Source organism: Budorcas taxicolor, chromosome 5, assembly GCF_023091745.1.
Source record: "Budorcas taxicolor isolate Tak-1 chromosome 5, Takin1.1, whole genome shotgun sequence".
In the NCBI taxonomy this organism is placed as follows: domain Eukaryota; kingdom Metazoa; phylum Chordata; class Mammalia; order Artiodactyla; family Bovidae; genus Budorcas; species Budorcas taxicolor.
In genome coordinates, this window is record NC_068914.1 from 156708816 (window position 1) to 156730614 (window position 21799).

The 21799-nt window shown below is 56.3% G+C and overlaps 2 protein-coding genes across 3 annotated transcripts in view; both read right to left on the reverse strand.

The window, feature by feature from the left end:
* On the reverse strand, positions 1-4106 carry LOC128048328 (cytochrome P450 2D14-like). The gene is made up of 9 exons (XM_052640701.1): positions 3918-4106; positions 3019-3190; positions 2365-2517; positions 2105-2265; positions 1564-1740; positions 1262-1403; positions 857-1044; positions 280-421; positions 1-179 (listed from the first exon to the last, which is right to left on the reverse strand). Exons 1-9 carry the CDS (start codon positions 4104-4106, stop codon positions 1-3), a joined length of 1503 nt encoding a protein of 500 aa, XP_052496661.1.
* Positions 4107-12345: 8239 nt separating this feature from the next.
* Positions 12346-21799, reverse strand: part of TCF20 (transcription factor 20) — a 50884-nt gene continuing 41430 nt past the window's right edge. Inside the window, exons 3-5 of one of the 2 annotated variants that reach the window (XM_052640499.1) lie at positions 18735-18784; positions 17617-17744; positions 12346-12539 (exon numbers count right to left, since the gene is read on the reverse strand). In XM_052640499.1, coding sequence (XP_052496459.1) covers positions 17661-17744; positions 18735-18784 — 134 coding nt within the window. In that variant the 3' untranslated portion in view covers positions 12346-12539; positions 17617-17660. The remainder of the gene's footprint in view (positions 12540-17616; positions 17745-18734; positions 18785-21799) is intronic. The other variant, XM_052640498.1, reaches the window with a different exon arrangement.

Consider the following 21799-nt stretch of genomic DNA (forward strand, 5'->3'; position numbering starts at 1 on the left):
CTAGCGGGGCACCGCACAGAGCTGATAGGGGGCTGGGGTCACCAGGAAGGCAAAGACACCGTGGTCGCTGGGGCAGGGCTGCCCGGTAGGCACCAAGAAGCTGAAGTGCTGCAGGAGGCTGGTGAAGAAGAGGAAGAGCTCCATGCGGGCCAGGGGCTCCCCGAGGCATGCGCGTCGGCCTGTGGGTGGGCATGGGGGCTCTGTGAGCCTGGGTCTCCCTCTCCAGGACCCCTCAGAATGGGGAAGCAAACCGGGCACCCCACCCCACCCCCCAGGTACCTGCGGAGAAGGGTATGAAGGCCTCCTGCTTGACGAAGCGGCCCTGGGCATCCAGGAAGTGCTCCGGGTGGAAGCGGAAGGGCTTCTCCCAGATGGTCTCATCCTTCAGCACTGACGACAGGTTGGTGATGAGTGTTGTCCCCTGGTGGCAAATGTCTGGCATGGGTGGGTCTCGATTGGCGGGGGGGCGGTGCCCAGACCCCTGCCACCACACACGCATGAGCACACACACTGCCTGGCACACACCCGGACTCTTCAAGTAACTCAGCCCAAGACGCTTCTCAGCACCGTCCCTCTGCCCATGGCAAGGTGCCCTTACTTCCCCTTAGTGCCCGGCCTCCTCCAAGGCTGTGACACGTTCTAATTTGTCTTTCCTGCCCGACCTGGGGCTCTTGAGTGGACAGAGCCAGCCCTGCTCTGCTCTCCTGTCCACGCCCACCCAGGCTGGGACATTAAGTACCTTGGCCATGAGGACAGGGTGGCTTGGATTCCAGTCCTGGCCACACCTGGCAACACTCACTGCAGCTACCAGGTGGCTAGTGGTGCAGGGCTGGGGTTGGGGGAGCCGCAGGCCTACCTTTGGGACGTGGAAGCCCTGCACCTCGATGTCACGGGATGTCATGTGGGGCAATCCCAGGGGGACGATGTCCGCAAAGCGTTGCACCTCATGGACCACGGCCATGGTGAAGGGCATGAGGGCCTGATCCCCCATCTCTGGTCGCCTCACTTTCCCTATCACCTCATCGATTTCCTGCTGGACCCGTCCTGGAAAACAAGTGTCCTCGTGGTGGTCAGACCCAAGGGCTGGGCTCCTGCCTCCTCCTGATGCCCGGGTAGCACTGCGTCCACTCAGGGGAGGCGCTGTGACATCAGAGCTGGGGCTCAGGCTCTGCACAGAACTGGTGTTGGTGGCCAAACCAACTGAGCTCAGAGGCCTTGTCCTGTCCTCGTCCTCCCAGCACCCACCCCGGGCTGGACTCACTCTGCACGTCTGGGTGCAGGATCATGAGGAGGAGGGCCCAGGCCAGTGTGGTCGAGGTGGTGACCATCCCAGCGGAGAACAGGTCGGCCACCACCAGGCGCAGGTTCTCATCATTGAAGCTGCTCTCGGGGTTCCCCTTGGCCTGGGTCACACCGGGAAGGTAAGCTCAGGGACAGAGGTGAAGTCCCCACATGGCCTCCCACCCTGCTCTGGTCAGCCCAGGTGTCTGACCCCTGGGTGATACAGAGCCCCGAGTTTGCCTCCTGGGCCCTCAACACACATCCCTGTTCCGATCACCTTACCTCCTTCACCTCATCCAGGAAGGCATCGGTCAGGTGTCGGGGTGGCTGGGTTGGGTCCCGGGTCATCTTCTGCTCGGTGATCAACTCATCAATCAGGGCCATGAAGGCCTTCTGCCCCGGGAAGACGTTGGCGGCCAGCCCTGGGATGCGCATGAGCACCGGCACAGCTTCCACCACCTGTGCGGGTCACAGCCACGGGGCCCTGGGACCTCCTTGTGCTCAGGCGCTCACCAGTCAGGTCCCAGCCTCGTCCAGTGTCCCTGCCCCTCTATCCTGGCCCTGGGCCCAGAAAGATAAACCTAAAATGTACATCCTATGGGTACCGGTCCCTCCCAATGAAAGAATTCCCACCTTTAAGCACGGTAACTCCCACCCCGCTGATCCCTGCCCAGCCCCTACCCAGTTCCAGGCCTTTTCCTTGCGGGTGCCTTTCCGGGAAAGCCCTTTCCGGCGCTGGCCCTCTACACATGTCCTCCTCCGGGTGGTTGGGGGGGACCTGTTGGAGGACCGAGGCCGCCTCTATGGAGCTCTCTTCCCTCACCTGGCGCACTAAGTTAAACTCTTCTTTCAGCCCATCGTCAATCAAGTCCAACAGCTTGACGATGAGAGGATCGTTGTACTCGAAGCGGAACCCGAAGGTCAGGGAGGCGATCACGTTGCTCACTGCTTTATTCAGGAGGTCCTTGGGGCTAAAGGGGCGTCCTGGAAGGGGACGGTGCAAGGTAGGGCGTCGCCTCCATCTCTTCTCTCCCAGACCTCTCCAAACTTTTTCCAAGTCCCTCAGCCCCAGCACTCACTCACCGGCCTGGTCTGCGAAGGCGGCACAGAGGCACGAGGCCTCCTCAGTCACCCACCGCTCCAGTGACTTCTTCCCCAGGCCGAAGTTGCGCAGGGTGGACAGGGAGAACCGCCGCTGCTCCCGCCATGCGTTCCCATAACGGGCCAGGATCACTCCTGGGGGCGGGGCGGGCATGTGGGCGTGGCTCGGGTCGGGCCCCGCCCCGCCCCTGTGGAAAGCCTTGGCCCTGCTCCGCCCACACTGGCCTCGCCCTCTCCAATCCCGCCAAATTTGACACCCCCTTCCATCTGGGGACGGTTCCCATTTGCCGTTGGCCCGCATTGCTCCCCGAGTCTCCCCTTCTAGGGGCACGTCTTGGCTCCACTTTTTATTTTACCAACCGAGACCATGTTTGCCACGTGGGGAAGGTCCTGGCCTGCCCCTGCAATACCCACCCCGAGTTTGTCCTCTTTCCTGCCCACCCGGACGTCCCCTTCCTGCCACCCTGTCTTAGTAAGGCCCCTGCTCTCTGCCTGATTCCAATTTCTCCTTCCCCAACGCTTGGCACAGTCTCCTTTCTCAACCTGCCGCCCCCTCAAATTCATTGGCTCTTTCCTGCACCCAAGGTACGCGACCCTGCCTCCACCTACAGGGACGTGGCCTGCCCTCGCCATTGCCTTCGGCGCGCGGCCCGTAACCCAGGTGCTCGTAGACAGCCGGAGGTGGACGGTCGGAAGTGTCCTGGCTGCGGTGCACCAGCGCCTCGCGCACAGCAGCCAGCCCGCTGAGCACGACTACTGGCGTCCAGACCTGCTGCAGGCTGAACACGTTCCCGAAGCGGCGCCGCAGCTGCAGGCCAAAGGTCGAGGGTGTTTGGCAAGCCCAGGCCCCGCCTGGCTGTGGGCCCAGCCTCGTGGCGTTAGCCTCTGGGCACCTCTGGGCCCCCTCGAGCAGCGAGCAACTGCAAGGACTTTATCTAGTCTTGTGAGCCCCGTGGGTTACATCCACTAGTTTTGAGGCTCTCAAGTTGGATGAGACCATCCTACTCACAGACCCAGCTGTGACTGTGCAAGCGTCACAAAATGGCCAGCAGGCGAAGTTAGCATCCTATTTTACAGGTGAAGAAACCCAGGTTCACAGAGGGGAGCAGGGAGGCCCAAGGTCTCATGGAGGCAAAAGATTTGAACCAGATCACTGTGCCTCTCTCAACCTCAACTCGCCTGTTTAAGAGGGCTCATGACCAGACATCTCCCCCATTCTCAAGACCTTTCCTCCCAACATGACCCTCAGGGACTCAGGTTCACATAATTGAAGAGCTGGCTGGTTGAATCCACAGCCTGTCGCCATGCCGTAAAACCCCCCCCACCCTGGCCTTTGTCCTCTCTGACCTCTGTTTGGAAAATCCAAACTGTTCTCAGGCCCTGAACAAACGCCCTCCCTCAGGAGGGCTCTCGAATCCGCCTCCTCTTCTTGGCCCAGTCCTCTTCCGGCCTGTGGATTCACCCAGTGCCCACTGTCCGCTGCTAGGTAGGGCCCTAGGACCGCCGCTGCGCACTCCCCACCCCTCCGTCCTCACCTGGTTGAAGCTGGGACGCGGGTCTTTGAAGTCCACCTGCAGCAGGTTGCCCAGCACCGGCAGCGGCGTGGGGCCTGGTGGGTAGCGTGGGGCCCAGCGTGAGCGCCGGTGCATCAGGTCCAGCAAGAGCAAGAAGATGAGCACGGCCATGGCCAGGGGCCCCAGCGTGTCCCCAGACAGCAGCCCCATGGCTGCCTCCGTGGGCGCTGCGTTCCTCACCACACCGGCACCCAGGACCAGCCCAGCGCGGCACTCTCACTCCACCTCCGGGGCTCCACCAGTCCGGGGCCGCTTTATAAAGGGAGCGGAGGCCCGGCCTTTGCCCTCTGCCCTGAGGTGTGCTGTAGGGGAGATTGTGCTGCCAGAGGGTAGGAGAGGGGTCAAGGAGAGTCAGGCGCACGGGCGCCCACTGTCCCTCACGCGTGCTCTCCACGTGCTTCCGGAGGTGGCTGGAGAGCACAAGAAGTCCCCCTGCCCCGGCCTGACTCCCCAGCTCGGCAGAGTTGAGGAAGAATCCAGGGTCTTGGGAATGGGTTCTGCCACCACCTGTCGCCTGTCAGCCTCTAATGCGGCCACAGCCCCATTCCCAGAACGTGTCCCTGTCCTCCTCCTAGTGGCCTTCGCCTCCCAAGTATGTTCTGGTCCTTGCCCCGTGCTGGCGGGAGGACCTGACCGGAGGGACCACCGATAAAGTTCTTGGTGTCCCCTCACTTCCCACTGGTACACGCAACACACACACAGAATCACACACTCATGAACCACACTTACACACATTCACATCCTGACTAGCCCATGCTCACATGCATATCTACACACCCACACAGCCACATCCACGAGTGCCTGTGTTACCACCTTCCACTCACAGAGACCCAGCAGCAAGGGCTCTAGTTCTCAGCGGCTGCCTGGACTCAGCCGACCTCCCTGCACCTGGAGGCTGCTCTCGGGGGTGCCGGCGCCTTCACCTGGCTGACTGCTGCCTCAGTTTCCACCTGTTGTGGCTGAGGGAAGTTGAGTCTGGGGGTAGGGAGGCAGCAGGGTTGTTTTCAGAGTTCCTTAGTCACCGTGACCAGCCAGTTTGGTGGCCCAGAGACCCTTTCCTAAGTTTGTTACAAATTGGCCCTTGGACTTTCCAGCTCCTGTGGCCTCAAGGTGATTCCTGAATCTCCTCACGTAGGTGTCCATTTCCTGACTTGGAAAAATGGAAGGTGGGCACTTTAGCTTGTTGACTGGGCTGCCAGTAAGCTCAGGGTACTAGGGTGGCTTAGCATAGGCTGCGACTGTCCTTAGAGAAATGGGACTGCTTCCTCCTCATCAATTTGTCCTTCAGTTCAGTCTCTCAGTCGTGTCCGACTCTTGCAACCCCATGGACTGCCACGCACCAGGCTTCCCTGTCCATCACCAACTCCCGGAGTTTGCCTAAACTCATGCCCATCGAGTCAGTGATGCCATCCAACCATCTCATCCTCTGTCGTCCTCTTCTCCCTTTGCCTTCAGTCTTTCCCAGCATCAGGGTCTTTTCAAGTGAGTCAGTTCTTCCCATCAGATGGCCAAAGTTTTGGAGCTTCAGCTTCAGCATCAGTCCTTCCAATGAACAGTCCCGGCTGATCTCCTTCAGAATGGACTGGTTGGATCTCCTGGCAGTCCAAAGGACTCTCAAGAGTCTTCTCCAACAGCACAGTTCAAAAGCATCGATTCTTTGGCTGTCAGCCTTCTTCACAGTCCAACTCTCCCATCCATACATGACCACTGGAAAAACCATAGCTTTGACTATGGACCTTTGTCAGGAAAGGAACGTCTCTGCTTTTTAATATGCTGTCTAGTTTGGTCATAGCTTTTCTTCCAAGGAGCAAGCATCTTTTAATTTCATGGCTGCAAAATCATCATCTGCAGTGATTTTAGAGCCCAAGAAAATAAAGTCTCTCAATGTTTCCATTGTTTCCCCATCTATTTGCCATGAAGTAACGGGACTGGATGCCACGATCTTAGCTTTTTGCATGTTGAGTTTTAAGCCAGCATTTTCACCCTCCTCTTTCACTTTCATCAAGAGGCTCTTCAGTTCCTCTTTGCTTTTGTCTTTGAACATCAGGTGTTAAAACTTCAGAAGACGACGGGATGGAAACCAGATGGGGATGTAGTTTCTTGACCCTCTCACAGGCCTGCCAAGGACCTCAAGGAATGGATTCCTGGGCCTCCCCACTCTCGATGGGTCCAGTCCACTCTGGCTGCAGCCCCTTACCCTCTGATCCTGACTCTGGTTTATTCCAGTCCTCCAGCAAAGGTGCAAATGCAAACCTTGGTACCGCCCTGCACGAGTGTGTGTCACCTCCAGACTGGAATGACGGCCACCAGGCACTCCCTCTTGGTCAGCCTCTTGCCTCCTCCAGGCAAGGGGTTGGTCACTTTATGCCAGGGTTCTGCTAGCCTCAGAACCCTCCAACAACTCAAGGGGTAAGATTTGAGGTTGAGTTTTTGAACCAGTGAAGCTGATGGGAACTCAGAGGCCCAAACCCATTCAAATGTAAAGGCATGGGAACTCAGAGGGTGGGGCAGGGGGCATTTCCAGGGCAGGCCTGGTCAAGCCCCCTGCGCCCCAGCCATCCCCAGCCATCCCCGGAGTATGTGAGGCAACCTTTCTTTCTGAACACAGCTGGAGTAGTTCAGGGTCCTGGAGGCTGAGAGCCTGGAAGAGGCACTCTGCCCTCCTGTACCCCCTCTTACCCTGTTCCCTCCCTTGCACCCCACCCAACAGTGAGAGGACTGGTTCTTCCCAGGTTGCCTTTGACGGGATAGAGTGCTTGTGGTCTCCAGGTGGGGGTCGTCAACATTTGCAATCCCTGCTTGGCTTGTGCAAGCGGCTCCTCCCCTTCCAAATTCCCACATCCCCACTCTCCTGCAAGGCCCGGGGCCAGCGGGTGGGGCTGGCTGGGGCCCAACTGGCCTTGCTCAACTTATCCAGCCTTTCCTGTGTCTTGCCTTGGCCAAGGCTTGGATTCTGCTGGGCTCTATCGGGACACACTCTGTGCCGGTTGCTGGGCTGGGGGAGGGATGGCAAGGCTGGGCCCCTGCTTCAAAGTGCTCAAGAGGAGGAGGGAGCCGGGAGGTGACACTCCAGGCCAGCAGTTGCAGGGATGGCTTTGAGGGCTGTGGGGTTTCCCCAAGTTGGAGTAGACTTTCTGGGAAAACCCCCTGGAGGACTTCGGGTGGCTTGGGACTGCAAACCGAGGTAACCTGATTGCAGGGTTAAGGCACCATTGCAAACCAGCAGGACGGTGGCAGCTCCAGGTGGGGCTTTTAGTCTGGCAGAGGACTGGATCGTGGGAAACTCGGGTTCTTGGGCCTCCAGGAGGCAGGAAGACCAGCTTTGAGGCCACTGAAAAGACCAAGAGGGGAAGACCCGGGGGGAGCCCTGGGGACTTCTCAGAGCAAGCCGGTGGTCTCCATCGGCCTCAGCTGAACGTTTCTGTCCCAGTCGGCAGCAATCTTCCACTCTGGACGGCCAGAGAGTCCGGTGGTACTGGTGGGGCTGGCAGGATGGTCGTCACAGCTTTGTCACAGTGGCCCCGTTAAACTGCCCCCATCTACCCTTTGTTTTGTGTCATGCCCTCTGCAAACAGTCACTCTAATGGGCGTATGAAAGGCAGTGACAGATACACTCGTTATTCAGGCAGTGCCCTCCAAACACCAGGGATGAGGGCTCTAGTCCAGGACAGGGTGGCCTTGGGGAACACCTCAATCATGAGGCCAACGCCCTGTTTCAATCCTTGTGCAATCGTAGCCTTGGATTATCCTGCACTCACACGCCAGGCGCTGTTGTTCACACCCCATGCTCCCCACCCCATTTAAGACCAGAGGCTTTATGGTTCCCAAGGCACGGAATCTCAGAGGTCACAGCAGTGGGTCAAAGTCACAGAGCACCATTAGGGTCGATCTCAAAACTCAGGCTCTGGACCACTGCTCTACAGCGGAAATACACTTCTGTGAGGCCCGAGGGCCAGCATTTAAGTTCCTGCAGCCTTACTATTTTAGAAACACGCTCAGGCGGCCCTTGCTGGCTTCTGCTCTGGTGAAGCGGCTGGTGTTGGAGGGATGGGCACCCCTCCCCCTTCTCTCCCCTTCCCCCCTCCCCCCCCACCCCCCCACACCTCAGGGTCGCAGGTGTTGGCCGTGGCAGGGACAGAGCCTCCGGACCCCCGAGACCGGGCCTGAGTCCTGTGTCCGGGGAGACGTCAGCAAGATGCCGGGCGAGCAGCGCCCAGGCACGGAGACACGGCCCTGGACCCCCAGGGCGACACGGCGCAAGCTCCCTGGAAAGCAGGTGGGCAGCTGCAGTGCCCAGCGAGGGCGCGGGGAAAGTTGGTGGCATTTCGCTCGTTCCCTGCCCCGCCCCCGCGGCAGACACCCCCTCAGTTCCCGCGGCTGCCTGGGGCGCGGGAGGAGTGGGAGCCGGCTCTGGCCGGTATGGGGGCCCCCGCGGGCCCAGCGGTCTCATCTGACTCCGGTACCGCCCGCTGGGATCCAGGCTGTGACCGCGCCTTCAAGGACAACGGGGGGCGGGGCCGGGAGCCGCGGGGTGCAGGCCGAGTCCTCGCGTGGTTTCCTGGGAACTGCGCTGGGCAAGACAGGAAAGTTCTGGAGCTTGCCTGCACAGTGTGAACTTGCCTCAGGCTACGTATAGGTTAAGGCGGTCACCTGAACCTTGTGTTTTGAACCGCGGTTTAAAAACTTAACTCTTAAAAAATACACCAACACTGCACACCTATCACAGAATGGTCAAAATCCAGAACGCTGACACCACCCAACTCCGACAAGGGTGAACTCTCATTCCCTGCGGGTGGGTGGGATGCAGACTGGGGCAGCCACTTTGGAAGACAGTTTGGCAGTTGCTTATTAAAAAAAAAAAAAAAAAAAAACCTTGCACACTTGTGTTTATAGCAACTTTATTCATAATTGTTAAAGAGTGGAGCAACTGTCTTCCAATAGGTGAATGGATAAACTGGGGTGCATCCGGGCAACAGAATATTCAAGAGAAGAGAAACTGAGCCTCTTAAAGGTGAAAGAGAGTGAAAAAGCTTAAAACTCAACATCCAGAACACTAAGCTCATGACATTTGGTCCCATCACTTCATGGTAAATAGATGGGGAAAAAAAATGGATACAGTGACACTTTATTTTTTTGGGCTCCAAAATCACTGTAGATGTGACCGCAGCCACAAAAGTAAAAGATGCTTGCTTCTTGGAAGAAAAGCTATGACAAACCTAGACAGTGTATTCAAGCAGAGACATCACTTTGCCAACAAAGGTCCATATAATCAAAGCTATGGTTTTCCAAGTAGTCATGTTTGGATGTGAGAGTTGGACCATAAGGAGGGCTGAGTGCCGAAAAACTGATGCTTTTAAACTGTGCTGCTGGAGAACAGTGTCTCTTGGTCAGCAAGGGACCAGTCAGTCCTAAAGGAAATCAACCCTGAATATTCACTGGAAGGACTGATGCTGAAGTTGAAGCTCCAATACTTTGGCCACTTGATGTGAAGAGCTGACTCACTGGAAAAGACTCTGATGCTGGGAAAGAATGAGAGCAGAAGGGGATGAGAGAGGATGAGATGATGGCATCACTGACTCAATGGACATGAGTTTAAGCAAACTCCGGGAGACTGTGAAGGACAGGGACGCCTGGGGTGCCACAGTCCATGGCATCACAAAGAGTCGGACCCTGAGCAACCGAACAACAAAAAGAAGTGAGCTATCATGCCATGGAAAGACATGGAGGAACCTTAAATGCCGATTACCAAATAAGAAACCAATGTAAAAAGGCTACATACTGTGTAGCGCCAACTATATGCCATTCTGGAAAAGACAAAAACTATGGACACAGTAAAAGATCTGTGGTTGCCAGGGGTAAGAGGAGGGAGGGATAAAGAGAGGGAGCACAGAGAATTTTCACAGCAGTGAAGCTGCTCTGTATGATACTATTGGTGTGGACATGTCATCATGGATTTCCCTGGTGGCTCAGAGGCAAACAAGCTGCCTGCCAATGCAGATGTGGGTTTGAACCCCAGGGTCGAAAGATATCCTGGAGAAGGAAATGGCAGCCCACTCCAGTATTCGTGCCTGGGAAATCCCATGGACAGAGGAGCCTGGTGGGCTACAGTCCATGTTGTCACTGAGTTGGACAGGACTTACTGATTGAACAACAGCAAACCCATGTCACTGTATGTTTGTCCAAACTCAAGAGTGCACACCACCAAGAGTGAACCCCAACATAAACTATGGGCTGTGGATGACAATGATGTGTTGATGCAAGTTCACCAAAGAAAAGGCACTTCTCTGGTGGGGAATGTTGATACTGGGGGAGGCTGTGCATGTGTGTCGGGGTAGAGGATGCATGGGAAATCTCCATACCTTCTGCTCAACACTGCAATGAACCTAAAACTGCTCTAGAAATAAAGTCTGTCCAAAAAATATGGAGAACTCAAAAGTGTGGCAGGAGCTGAAATGCCCAGGAACAGCTGAAGCTTCTTGCAGAAGCCGGAAAGCTAGAGTTGGGAGTGAGGCGTGGAACAGGGCCACTCCCCAGTGAATGGTCACTTCAGGAGCCAGTCTGAGGAACCATCACCAGTGTTTTACTCAAAGTATCATCAGCCCAGTCAAAAGAATTTAAAAAAGGCAAAATGAAGAACCAACCATTTGCTGTCAGGAAAGTATTTTCCTGAAGATACCGTTCAAGGTTTGCGGTTTAAGCCTAATACCTGCAATCTCTCAATCTCATCTGAACTGTGTTAATGCCAAGACCAGACAGGATGCCAAGGAAATAAAAAAACATCATTCCTATGTAGGTTCCGTGGCTCACACAGCACACCCACCCACACCTCCATCCTGGTAGAGCAAAATGAGAAATGGACCACACTGCATTATAACAAAATTAATCTGCCATTTCTGCAGCCTTAAACTGATAAGCACACAGAACTCATTTATAATTGCTTATTTCTACTTCACAACATTCCTTCCAGTGTTTCTGTTCTCTAAAACAAAGTCCATTAACATTGCATTATTTTTTAATAAGCTTTAAAATTCACGTTGATTGGAATTATGTCCTCCTCTCAAGTAATCTGGCCATCCTCACACACAGCTGAGTTCCACCCACCAGGCTGAGTGGCTAGAACTGTCCTTGGTTGGGATCATTCCAGGGTCTGCTGCAAGGGCCCTGGGCCTGCGGGAGGCCTAGGTGGCTGGGCCAGTCTGAGGGCAGCCACCTCTGCAGCAGAACCAGAGCCAGCCCAAGGGCTGGAATGGGAGGAGAAAGAGACGCGTTTGCTTCAAACAAAAAAGGAAACAAGGTTAAAATGAAGTTTATTATTTTTTTGATTTTTTTTTTTGTTGTTTTTTAAATAAAACTGTTTGTGAAACAGCTATTTTATCCCCACGGCAGAGTGACCCCTGAAAGATGCACTAACCCCTTCTTAAGGCCTTAACAAGATTTTTTTTTTGTACTTTTTTTCTTTTTTTAAAACTCAGATATTTAAAAATTATACAATTTACAAAACAAAACAAAACAACACAACATAGAGAATCATGTAGCGTGGGGCTGCTCAACTGACAGGCTCCCTTTTCCTTTATAAAAGTGAAAGCAAAAGAAGAAAGGGTGGAGTGGGTGCTCCTGGTCAGCTTACCCCGCGTGACCACACCTGACACCATCCTTCCCTGTGTTCACTCCTACGGCCTAGGTTCGTGCCGTCTGCCCTGCGGGTCAGGGCACAACAGCTGCCTGGAATGTGCCCAGGGGCGGCCATCCCTTGATCCTGCCGGCCGAGCCGCTTTGTGGGACCCTCGGGGCTCTCACCAGCCAAGGACCCAGGACACAGTTGTGACCGTGGGGCCTCCGCCTTGGGGCATCTGCCAATGTCCCCTCCCCCGAAAAAAAATAAAAATTTAAAAAATAATAAATAAATAGTGTTTCTGGAAATGAAAAAGATTTATTTTTGTGTTTAAACATCATTCTCCCATTCTTGAAAACACGGACCATCCCCCACTTCCCTCCCCCTCGACCTTCCCACTTTTGAGACAAATTACTGACAAAGACATGGTTTGGTGTGGTTCATCTGTTTTTCTGACCCCAGGTCTAGAGTCTCTGAATTGTGTGAGCTGGGCCAAGGATCTAAGCCACCCCTGTCCTTGTGAGATCAGAGTTTGTTCGGTTCAATTTCACGTTTAAATTTCACGTCATTGGAACAAATTTGGAGTTCTTTAACTAGATAATTTTAAAATAGAATCAAAAGGGATAGCGCACCTTTCATTTAAACAAAGTCTTTCCAGACTAAAAATAGATTTATATATATATATTTTTATCCCTCCCTTTTAGTTCCCCCCACCCTTTCCCATCATCCCACCCCTCCCCCCTCCCCCCACACTGTCACTATGGAGATTGTGTCCATGGAAACAGCCATTCCAACTTCTTGGGCCTTTCTTTCCTGTGGTGTCACCGGTTTGAGAGTGATGTAAGGACTTAGGAAGGAAGTGCTGGCGCGGGCAGGCACGCGGGGTGGGGCGGGGTGGGGCGTGGCTGCACAGGAGGACCGTTTCCATTCCATCACGAGCATCCACCGCCTTCTCATCTCCACAGTCTCACCTGCAAGACAAACAGACACTGGGTGCTGGGGACCTCTGCGCGGTGCTGTAGCCCACAGCCCCAGCTCTGTGGTGGCGCTGGGGTCGGGGGACCTGCAGGGTCTGGCAGCCGGCATGAGACGCCCAGGGCCCATGGTAGAGCCGGCTGTGAGGCTCTGGGCCTGAAACAGGGTAAAGGCAGCAATGGCCTGGCCAGCTGCACCGGGTATGGACTCGGAGTGCCCCTCCCCAGTGCGTGGAGGGAGCTCCCCTGACCCCCGAGGTGGGGCTGCCCACAGTGGGGCAGCTCTTAGGGTGACCCTTGCTCAGGACGCTGCCCCCTGGGGCCTACAGTGGGACTCAGCACGTGGGGCCGGGGACCTGTCCTCACAGAGGTGGCTGAGCACCCAGCTGATGTGGAAGACCGGCTCAGGACCACACCCGGGTCACCTCCGGGTCACCTCCAGCCGTGGGCGGCTCCCACACCTAACAGAGAAAACACTCCTGGGAGCTCCAAGGGGAGGGCGGCTCTCAGGTCACCCTCTGGGGCTCCCCAGGCCCTGCCACTGGCGTCTGTCTCTCCTTCCGGCCCGGGCTCCAGGCTTAGGAAGACTCTCCTGGTGACCACCGAGGGTATGCGGGCTTGCACTGAGGGCCTCCTCAGGATACTTCATGGGTCCTTAGATCTCAAAGACACAGCAGTTTCCGAGGAACTCAGTCCAGAAAAATTAAGCCAAAAGCCACGTGTGGTGACACCCCTCTGTGTGTGTGTGGGGGGGGGAGGCTCACCTGGCTTCTTCCTCAAACCCTTTCCAGTGCCCTCCACCAACCAATAAACCTCAGGAAAACCCAGGCATCACCAGTCCCTTTTTCTGCTTCTGTAAAACTTACCAATACACAAACTAGTTAAGGCTAGCCTGTGTATACAAGCTAAGAACAGACATTCCCGCACCCTTGCCAGAAAGAGATTCCTAGCTGCTTGGCAGAGAACAGGAATAGACAGTGAGAGACCTGCAGGCAGCAGGACAGCGTCGCCGCCCTCAGGCAGAAGCAGACCCTGGGCCTCCGGCTGCCGGGGCCGGGAGCTGAGCAGCCCTGCCACGGCCACAGAGTGGCTTCCCCAGCGGCCCCTTGCCCAGCACAGACTCTCTCCTCTCTGGTTTCCTGAGGCTGACGCTGCCAGGAAAGGGGGAGAAGAAGTGGCCTTCTCTGGTGTCGCCCCAGGAACCAAAGGCCCTCTATCAAGGCGATGCCAGGGCAGGGCTGCCAGGACGCCTCAAACAAGGACCAAAGGGGTCAAATCTTGCCGGGGATGTGGGCCACCGGCGGGAACAGAGAACAAGAGCCGCACATCCCGCAAAGCTTGGCTCGTGGAGCGAGGGCCAGGGGCGGGGTCTGCCCTCTCCCCAGCACTTGGCACAGTCTCTGGCCTGCACCCCCCAGAATGCAGGTGGTCTCAGCACCAGGGTCTGCCTGGCTGGAGGGCTCCGCAGGCTGCTGGCCTGGGCTCCTTCCCTTGGTGCCACTGGGGGGCCTGGTGGTCCGTCCACACCCCCTGCCAGTGCCTGGCCTTCCGGCCTTTCTCGCAGGGACCTCCCCAGGGTCTGATACTTGACTGGCCCAAACACCTGGTACCCTGAATATAATGGGGCCCTAACTTCTCCGTTTTTCCTAAAAACTATTCCTTTAGTAGGAATAATAGGAAGAAAACTCTTGAAACATCTAGTAGGGGCCAGGCACTATGCCAGGAGCCCTACAGCCACTTCTTCACTGGAACACTGCGAGGCCTGCCCCCCACCCCATTATTTTGGAGACAAAGCCCTGAGGGAGGGGACCTGTGCAGCCCAAAGCCCTGGGCTGGTTAGACTTGGGACTGGGGCTCACGGCCAGCAAAGCTCTTCGGACTGGGCCCCTGGGACTCTGCCTCAGAGCCTCCATTGCTCAGGTCTGTCCAAAGGTGCTGGAGGTGGCTGAGGAGGGAGCACTGGGGCAGAGCTGTGGCCCGTGAGCAAGCGGGCGGCCCTCTGTGCTGAGGCCGCTCTCTTCTCTGTAGAAAGGTACCGGCGTGTTTGGCTGTCGGTGAACAATCGGGCCTTCATCCCAGGCCAAAGCATTCCCATCAGCCTCTTCCTGCTGCCCTTCAGCTTCACCCTGGCCACCTGGACCTGGGTGGGCTCCCCCACCTGGCTGAGGCTGCCCTCGCCTTCGTAAGCTGAGACCCGAGCCTGCTGGGGAGCGCATGGGGAGCCTGTGCCTGCCCGATGCCATCAGGTCAGTGCCCTCCTCCCTGGGCCACCCCGTGAGAACAGGAACCACCCTGCGCGCCCCGTTCCCCCCAAATCCTGGGTCAGTGCATAAAGAGGCCGAGACAGCCGCCCCTGTCCTCGTGGGAGGACAGTCTAGTGGAGACATAGATGGTTCGTGAACATACCAGCAACTCAAACCCGTGGTGACACCAGGGAGGCGGCAGAGTGGGGACAAGGGGACTGGGAAGGCTGCTCTGAGGATGTGCCCTGAAGCTGAGGCCCAGAGGGGAGCCGAGCATGGGCACAGGAGCCCTGAGGGAGGCGGCAACCCCAGGGCCCTCGGAGGTGAGCTGAGGAGCTGCACTTGGCCCTACAGGCGGCGGGAACCTCAAGTCGAGGAGAGACAGGAGTTGGTGCAGAGCGGCAGCGTGTGGGGCCGTGGGGGGCCGTGGGGGGCCGTGGGGTGGGGGCAAAGGGGGACCCGGGACATGACCATGGGCACTAACCTGGCACCCAGGACAAGGCAGAGCTGGATGGAGGTCACAGCTTCCTGCCCACTGGGTGGGCCGGGTGGGAATGGGGCCTCCCGTGTCTACTGCCGATGAGAACGGGGGACGGGCGAGGAGCCTCGTCCACTAGCTGCCCCGAGCCGGGGAGAGGGTGGCACTGGCCGGCCAAGGCTCCCGCACCCGCAGACCCGGGAGGGGGCCGCCCACTGACCTTTCCTCCTGGGCACAGCTGGCCTGGCCAGGTACCTCACGTGGCAGTGAGAGATGAGAACTCACATCTCCGTGCCCTCAGCCCTGGGGTTTTCTGCCAGACAGGGCTGCACCAGGCACAGTGGAGACATTTCTTAACTGCATCCTCACAAGGATGGCCACTGATGGTCCTCTTTGCACAGAAGGAGACACTGAAGCACAGAGACACTAAGCGGGCTGACGCTGTCACACAGCACTCTCCACACCACAGGAATAATCACTGCCCCTTCCCCACCCTGTGATGGTGGATCTACGACCCCATGGTGGATGCTCCCTGAGGGGAGGGGCTGCGTCTGTCCCTCATGCTGGGGCTTCCCACCACCTGCAGAGGGCGGCTGAACCCAGGGGAAGGGCCCTGCCTTGACAAGCACTTCCGGGGGCGAGCCGGCGCTCTGTCCCTCCCTTCCCTCCAAGAGGGAAAGGTCTGACCTCAACGGACTTGAAACAACCCCACACTGTGGGACAGGCCACTTAATCACTCAGCACCTCGCTCCTTTGGTATAAGCGTGACAGCGACACCAACTCTGTGAGGAATAAACATGAGGCTTGTCGTCCTATGAGAGCCGAGGGCTCTGGAGCTGGCAGAGCCCAAGAATGGGCAGAGAGGAAGGCGAGGATGAACAAAGTTAAAATTTCCAAGAGGAAACTGGGCCCAGACTTCCTATTTTTCTCAAACACAGGCTGGGATTCCAAGACAAGAACAAAAGGCCCCAAGTAACCCATGGTTCTCCTCCAACCGGCTCTTCCCAGACACTTCCGGGAACACTCCCCATGGCTCCAAGTAAGATTTTTGAGTGGGTAGCCATGCCCTCCTCCAGGGGGTCTTCCTGACCCAGGGATCGAACCCACGTCTCCTGTCTCCTGCGCTGCACTGAAGGTGGATTCTTTACCCGCTGAGCCCTAGGGAAGATTCGTAACAAGGGGGAGGGAACATTCCAGAGACTCAGGCACACACTGCTGCCCCAGAGAGCCAGGCCTTGCACACCGGTGTGTGGGTCGCAGACGCCTGGAGTAAACACAGATGCCCTCCCCTGAAGAGAAATAATCCCTTAATGAACATTTCTGAGACAACTGGGGGCCCACCCCATCCTGTAGAAGCAAGTGCCCCAGGTTAGTTACATTTTGCTAGAGATTACTCTTTTGCTTTTCCCTCGGTGAGGCAGTAAGGAGGGGGAGGATGTGGAAGGCAGGATGGAGGTGGGCACTATGGGCCCACTGGTTCGAGAGACCCAAGTCATATAATCCTGCTCTCACAGGCACACGCTACCAGCCACGACCACGAACCCACAGACACACTCATGGAAAGCACAACTCAACTGAGATTTTTAAAAGAAAAATTAAATGTGGTGCTAAAGTCTACTAAATCTTTGAGGGGATTTTCCTTCCCTTTGTACTTCTATGAAAGGAATCTTTCATAGCACCGGGAGGCGGGGGAAGATTTCACATAACAAAACTTGGGGAATTTTTTGTTTTTCAAAGAACTCACTCAAAGGTTTAGAGCTGTGGTGGTGGTGTAGTCGCTAAGTTGTGACTCTTTGTGACCCCATGGACTGTATGTAGCCCACCAGGCTTCTCTGTCCACGAGATTTCCCAGGCAAGAATACTGGAGTGGGCTGCCATTTCCTTCTCCAGGGGATCTTCCCAATTCAGGGATGGAACCTGCATTTCGTACACTGCAGGCAGATTCCTTCTGGCTGAGCCACCAGGGAAGCCCAAGCTTTAGAGACATCAAGCAAACTAAAAAGAAAAGATCTCTGGTGAGAAGCCTTTCTGAGACGGGGAAAGAGCGAGGGCTGCAGGCAAAAGCACCCCCATCTTAGAGGCTCCGTCCCAGAAGCCAGCTGCCCCCAGGAGCCCCACCCAAGGCCTGCCTTCAGGAACAGCCCCCCAGTCCCTAGTGGACGATGGAACCATTTTAAAGCCCCACATTATCTTTCTACACGTATTCTGGGGGGTGAAGCAACAGAGAAGTGCTTTGTCAGCCGGGTGCTGGCCTCATGCAGTTAGATACCCGGGTGCCGCCTGGCCTGGGCGAGCAGCAGGCAGAGGCCACAGCACCCCCTCGCAGCCCGCAGGGGCGGCAGCCCCGACTCACCTGTGCTTGCTGTACTTTCCATTCCCACGAGCACACTGCCCCCCTCACCCCCGCTCCGACTGCTCTGTGCTGAGGCTGCCTTTCGCTGTCTTGTTCTGCAAGGGGGGGACAGGGCATGGGAGGGGAGGCTGACGCCGGCAAAGCCAAGGAGATGAGACAGGAGGGACAGAGAACGAGCGTGCGGGTCAGGGCGGGCGGAGGTGAGGTGAGGAACGCACATGGAAAAGGAAAGAAAAAGCAGAGAGTCAGTACTGAACGACATACAGGAGATACTCAAGACAGGGTTTGCTGAGGCAAAATGTGACCCTTCAAAAATGGAAGTTTAAAAAAATAAAATACAAATGAAGTAAAAAATAAAGAGAAAATTTTAAGATCCAAGGATCCATCTCGGGAAATAATTTTTTAAGAAAAGCATCAGTAAGCATCCTTCAGAAGCAATCTGCGGGCAGACCATCAAGATGACCTCTTTCTAGTGCCTTCTGGCCCCACTGAGTGGAGACTGGAGACTGCGCACGAGTGGCCACCAGGGGTCAGTGTGGCCTCAGCCGGAGGAGCGCCGCCGCAGGAGCGCCAGGTGGAGGCCTCCACCCGCCTGGCCCTTGGGGGCGGGGCCTTCTCCACACCCTCCCCTCCCCACACCCGTGAGTGGTGTCTTGGAAACAGGCCATTCACACACTCCGCCCGCATCTTCCTTCCCTTCCTAAATATGAGAGGCGACCAAGAGACCAACTCGTGAACCAAATGCAGACACAATGGGCTGCGCCTGCGGAAGCAGAACCTGACGGGGACGGCACTTCCCCGAGAGCTGGGCATCAGCTCTCTCTAGTTGGGGAAGATGCCTCTGCTCTGGGTCCAGGCCTACAGCCAACCTCACCCCACGCCAGTCTGTGGTCTGGGGTTCCACTAAACTAAGGCGGAAACCAGGAGTTTCGTGCATTTCTCTTAACAGACAAACACCTCCCCAGCTCCGCCGACCCCACATCACAGGGCTCCCTCCCATTTGCCCCTCCGCCCACCAAGCCCTGGCCTGAGACGGACTATCAGGTCTCCAGGTCTTTCAGGAGGAGCCCCCGGCCCCCTCGTCCTGCGGGCAGCCCCGGCTCTGCAGGCCGACTCACCTTGTGCTTGGGGCACCTCACCGAGAAGTTCTCCTCGTGGAGCAAACAATCTGCAAAACAGAGGGGACAGTCAGGAGGAGCCTGGCGCGGGGCACAGCCCGCGGGGTGCGGGATGGGGGTCACACACAGAGACAGAGGACCCCGCACTGTGATTCCTAATAGGAGAACGTGAGAGACACCCCCAAATAACCTATGGCACCTCAACATGGTGGACTATCAGCCGGTTAGGCAAGGTTTCAGAACAGGTAACAGCATGGGGAAGCACGATGCAGACTGCTCGGATGCATGCACGTGCAAGCACAATCCCATTTGTCACGCTGCTTACATGCATAAAGGACAAAGGAAATCTACCAAAATCTACCTAATCTACCAAAATTCAGTTCTGTTCAGTCGCTCAGTCGTGTCCGACTCTTTGCGACCCCATGAGTCGCAGCACACCAGGCCTCCCTGTCCATCACCAACTCCAGGAGTTCACTCAGACTCACGTCCATCGAGTCTGTGATGCCATCCAGCCATCTCATCCTCTGTCGTCCCCTTCTCCTCCTGACCCCAATCCCTCCCAGCATCAGAGTCTTTCCCAATGAGTCAACTCTTCGCATGGGGTGGCCAAAGTACTGGAGTTTCAGCTTTAGCATCATTCCTTCCAAAGAAATCCCAGGGCTGATCTCCTTTAGAATGGACTGGTTGGATCTCCTTGCAGTCCAAGGGACTCTCAAGAGTCTTCTCCAAGATCACAGTCCAAAAGCATCAATTCTCTCAGCTTTTGTCACAGTCCAACTCTCACATCCATACATGACTACTGGAAAAACCATAGCCTTGACTAGACGGACCTTAGTCGGCAAAGTTTAGGTGACACCAATTTTATTTTTTCTGTATTCCCATGATCATATCCTGTTGTTTTAACAATCTCCAGTAAATGTTCTTTTTAGAATTTCTTATCCTAGGTTAAGCCCACTCCACAGGCCCACGCCAAGGCTTCCTTGTGAAAACACTCAATCTGTAGGCCTCTTTTCTCCTGTCGAGTCACAGGTCAGAGGCAGAAAGGAGGCCAGGCCCAGCCCTGCTGCCGCCCTCTCCCCACAACCATGGAGATGCTGGAGAAGCTCTGCAAGCCACGCTAAGGGCTTCAGGGGAAAGTGAAACCCCATGAGGGGCTGTGAATCCTCAGCCCCCGAGCCAGAGGCGATGGCAGGATGTTAATACTGGTCACACGTTCTCAGAGAGCTCCAGGGCACCATGGCAGGGGGCGGCATGGTACTTAGCCTTGTTAAATTTACAATTTAACTCAGCTTTAAAGCAAGGTCCAGATGAGCGGCCTGTGTAGCCACAGATTTCAAGTGAAATGATAATAAGCAAGGGGATACACAAATGGAAACTTCTGAGGCCCTCTACAATTTATATAGACCAACAGAGACCCTCTCACAATTTGGCTGAGCCACCTCCCCTCTGGAGTCCCAGGACCCTAGGACTGGGCAGGTTTAGTCCTCCCAGCCCCAGGCAAGCCTGAGGGCTGGGGAAACAGCAAGTCCTGCTCATCTGTGCCTCACTCCACACCCCCAAGCAAACAGCACAGCAGTAAATGAAATGTGCTAATTTACAACCCACAGGTATATGGTGTGACCCAGGCTCTTGCTGCTCCAGTTGGCCAGAGAGCTCCCGGACAGCAGGGACGGACAGCTGGAGCTGAAGGCGGCGCCCTTGCCTCACCTGGGCAGCGGCCACAGCATGCCAGCAGAGATGGCGCAGGCCATGCGGGGTGAGGCCACCCTCCCACCCCAGGGGTTTACAGCAATGAAGAGGGGGGGTGTGAGTTGGGAAAGATACCATCAGGAAGGCAGAGGTCTGAGAGGGCCCTCACACAGCCATGAAACAGGGACTAGCAGCGATGAACCATTAGTGAAATGTGCTTCTAGTTAGGAAACATGTTCCCTCAAAGTTAAAAAGCAGAAAAGAAATAAAACAATAGAAGTGCATGCTAAAGGCAACTTGGAACTAGTGCCTGGTACTTCTGGAAACGGAGTGTCCTGAACCAATCTACAAAACCTTCTCACAAGGCCCCCCATGCGGGCAAAGGCGCTCCTCAATCTGGTGAGGTCACAGGCCCGCGGGACATGCACTTCCCCTTCCTGGCAGGATGAGAAGCACAGCTGAAGAGCGCAGACACCTGCAGGGGCCGGGGAGCCTCTTCTAGACTGCCTCCGCCAGCCTCCGCCAGGGCAGAGTGAGGAGGGGCAGGTGGCTCGCAGCAGGCGCCGGTGGCTCACTGGCTTCCATGAGCCCCTGGCCTACCCAGTGCAGAGGGCCTGGTCAGCACTTTCCCACAGTGAAGTCAGATCACCACACAGGCCAGCAGAGACTCACCAGGCTGCCGAGTCGGCAGGGTGGCTTCCAGACATGGATGCCAACACCCCAGGCCAGCGCTCCGCTTTGAGTCCTCTCTAGGCGTAGGGGCGGAGGACTCTGCTGAGCTCCTCACCACAAACTATGTGGAGCCTCAGATACCCACGCGCACCCACACACGCTCCAGCTAGTGTGGTGAGCCCAAGGAGGAAGCAAGTGGAAGGGTGTCTCGGGTCCTTGGGGTCTGCCGAGCCCCAGAAGCCTCCAGCTCAGCTACGGCCTCTCAGGGCTACACTGCATGCTCCCACTGGCAAAACCAGGCTGGAACTGGGGGGTCCGCCAGCCTCATCCTGCCTCACCGAGCAGCAGTCTCCTGGGGCCAGAGGAAGGGGGAAGAGGACAGAGGAAGGCCTTGAACTGGCTTCTGTGATGCAGACAGCTCCTCTCCAGGGAGTGGCCAGACCACCGGTCGTTTCACAGAGCCCATCAGGGGCTCTAAACCTGCTGCCAAGATCAAAGCTGGCAGAGAGAGCAGCTTTAAAATGCTGCAGGAAGGGGGGCCGCAGGTGAAATTCCCAGCTGTGCTTCCTCACGAAGCCCCTCTAGGCAAGGTTCCTGAGGCACAGTGGGATCACTGCCGAGCCGTCGCGGGCCTTCTGTCTCTGGCCTCTGGGTCGTGGCTCGCTGCGTTAAATACGTTCCATCTTTTTCTGTTTTAACTGGTG

Coding starts and splice junctions, on each gene's coding strand:
- LOC128048328 (XM_052640701.1), bottom strand. CDS start 4,106: ATGGGGCTGCTGTCTGGGGACACGCTGGGGCCCCTGGCCATGGCCGTG. Junction 2,518..3,018: donor TTACGGGCCGCGCGCCGAAG/GCAATGGCGAGG, acceptor CCCCGCCCCCAG/GAGTGATCCTGGCCCGTTAT. Junction 422..856: donor AGGGCTTCCACGTCCCAAAG/GTAGGCCTGCGG, acceptor ATTTGCCACCAG/GGGACAACACTCATCACCAA.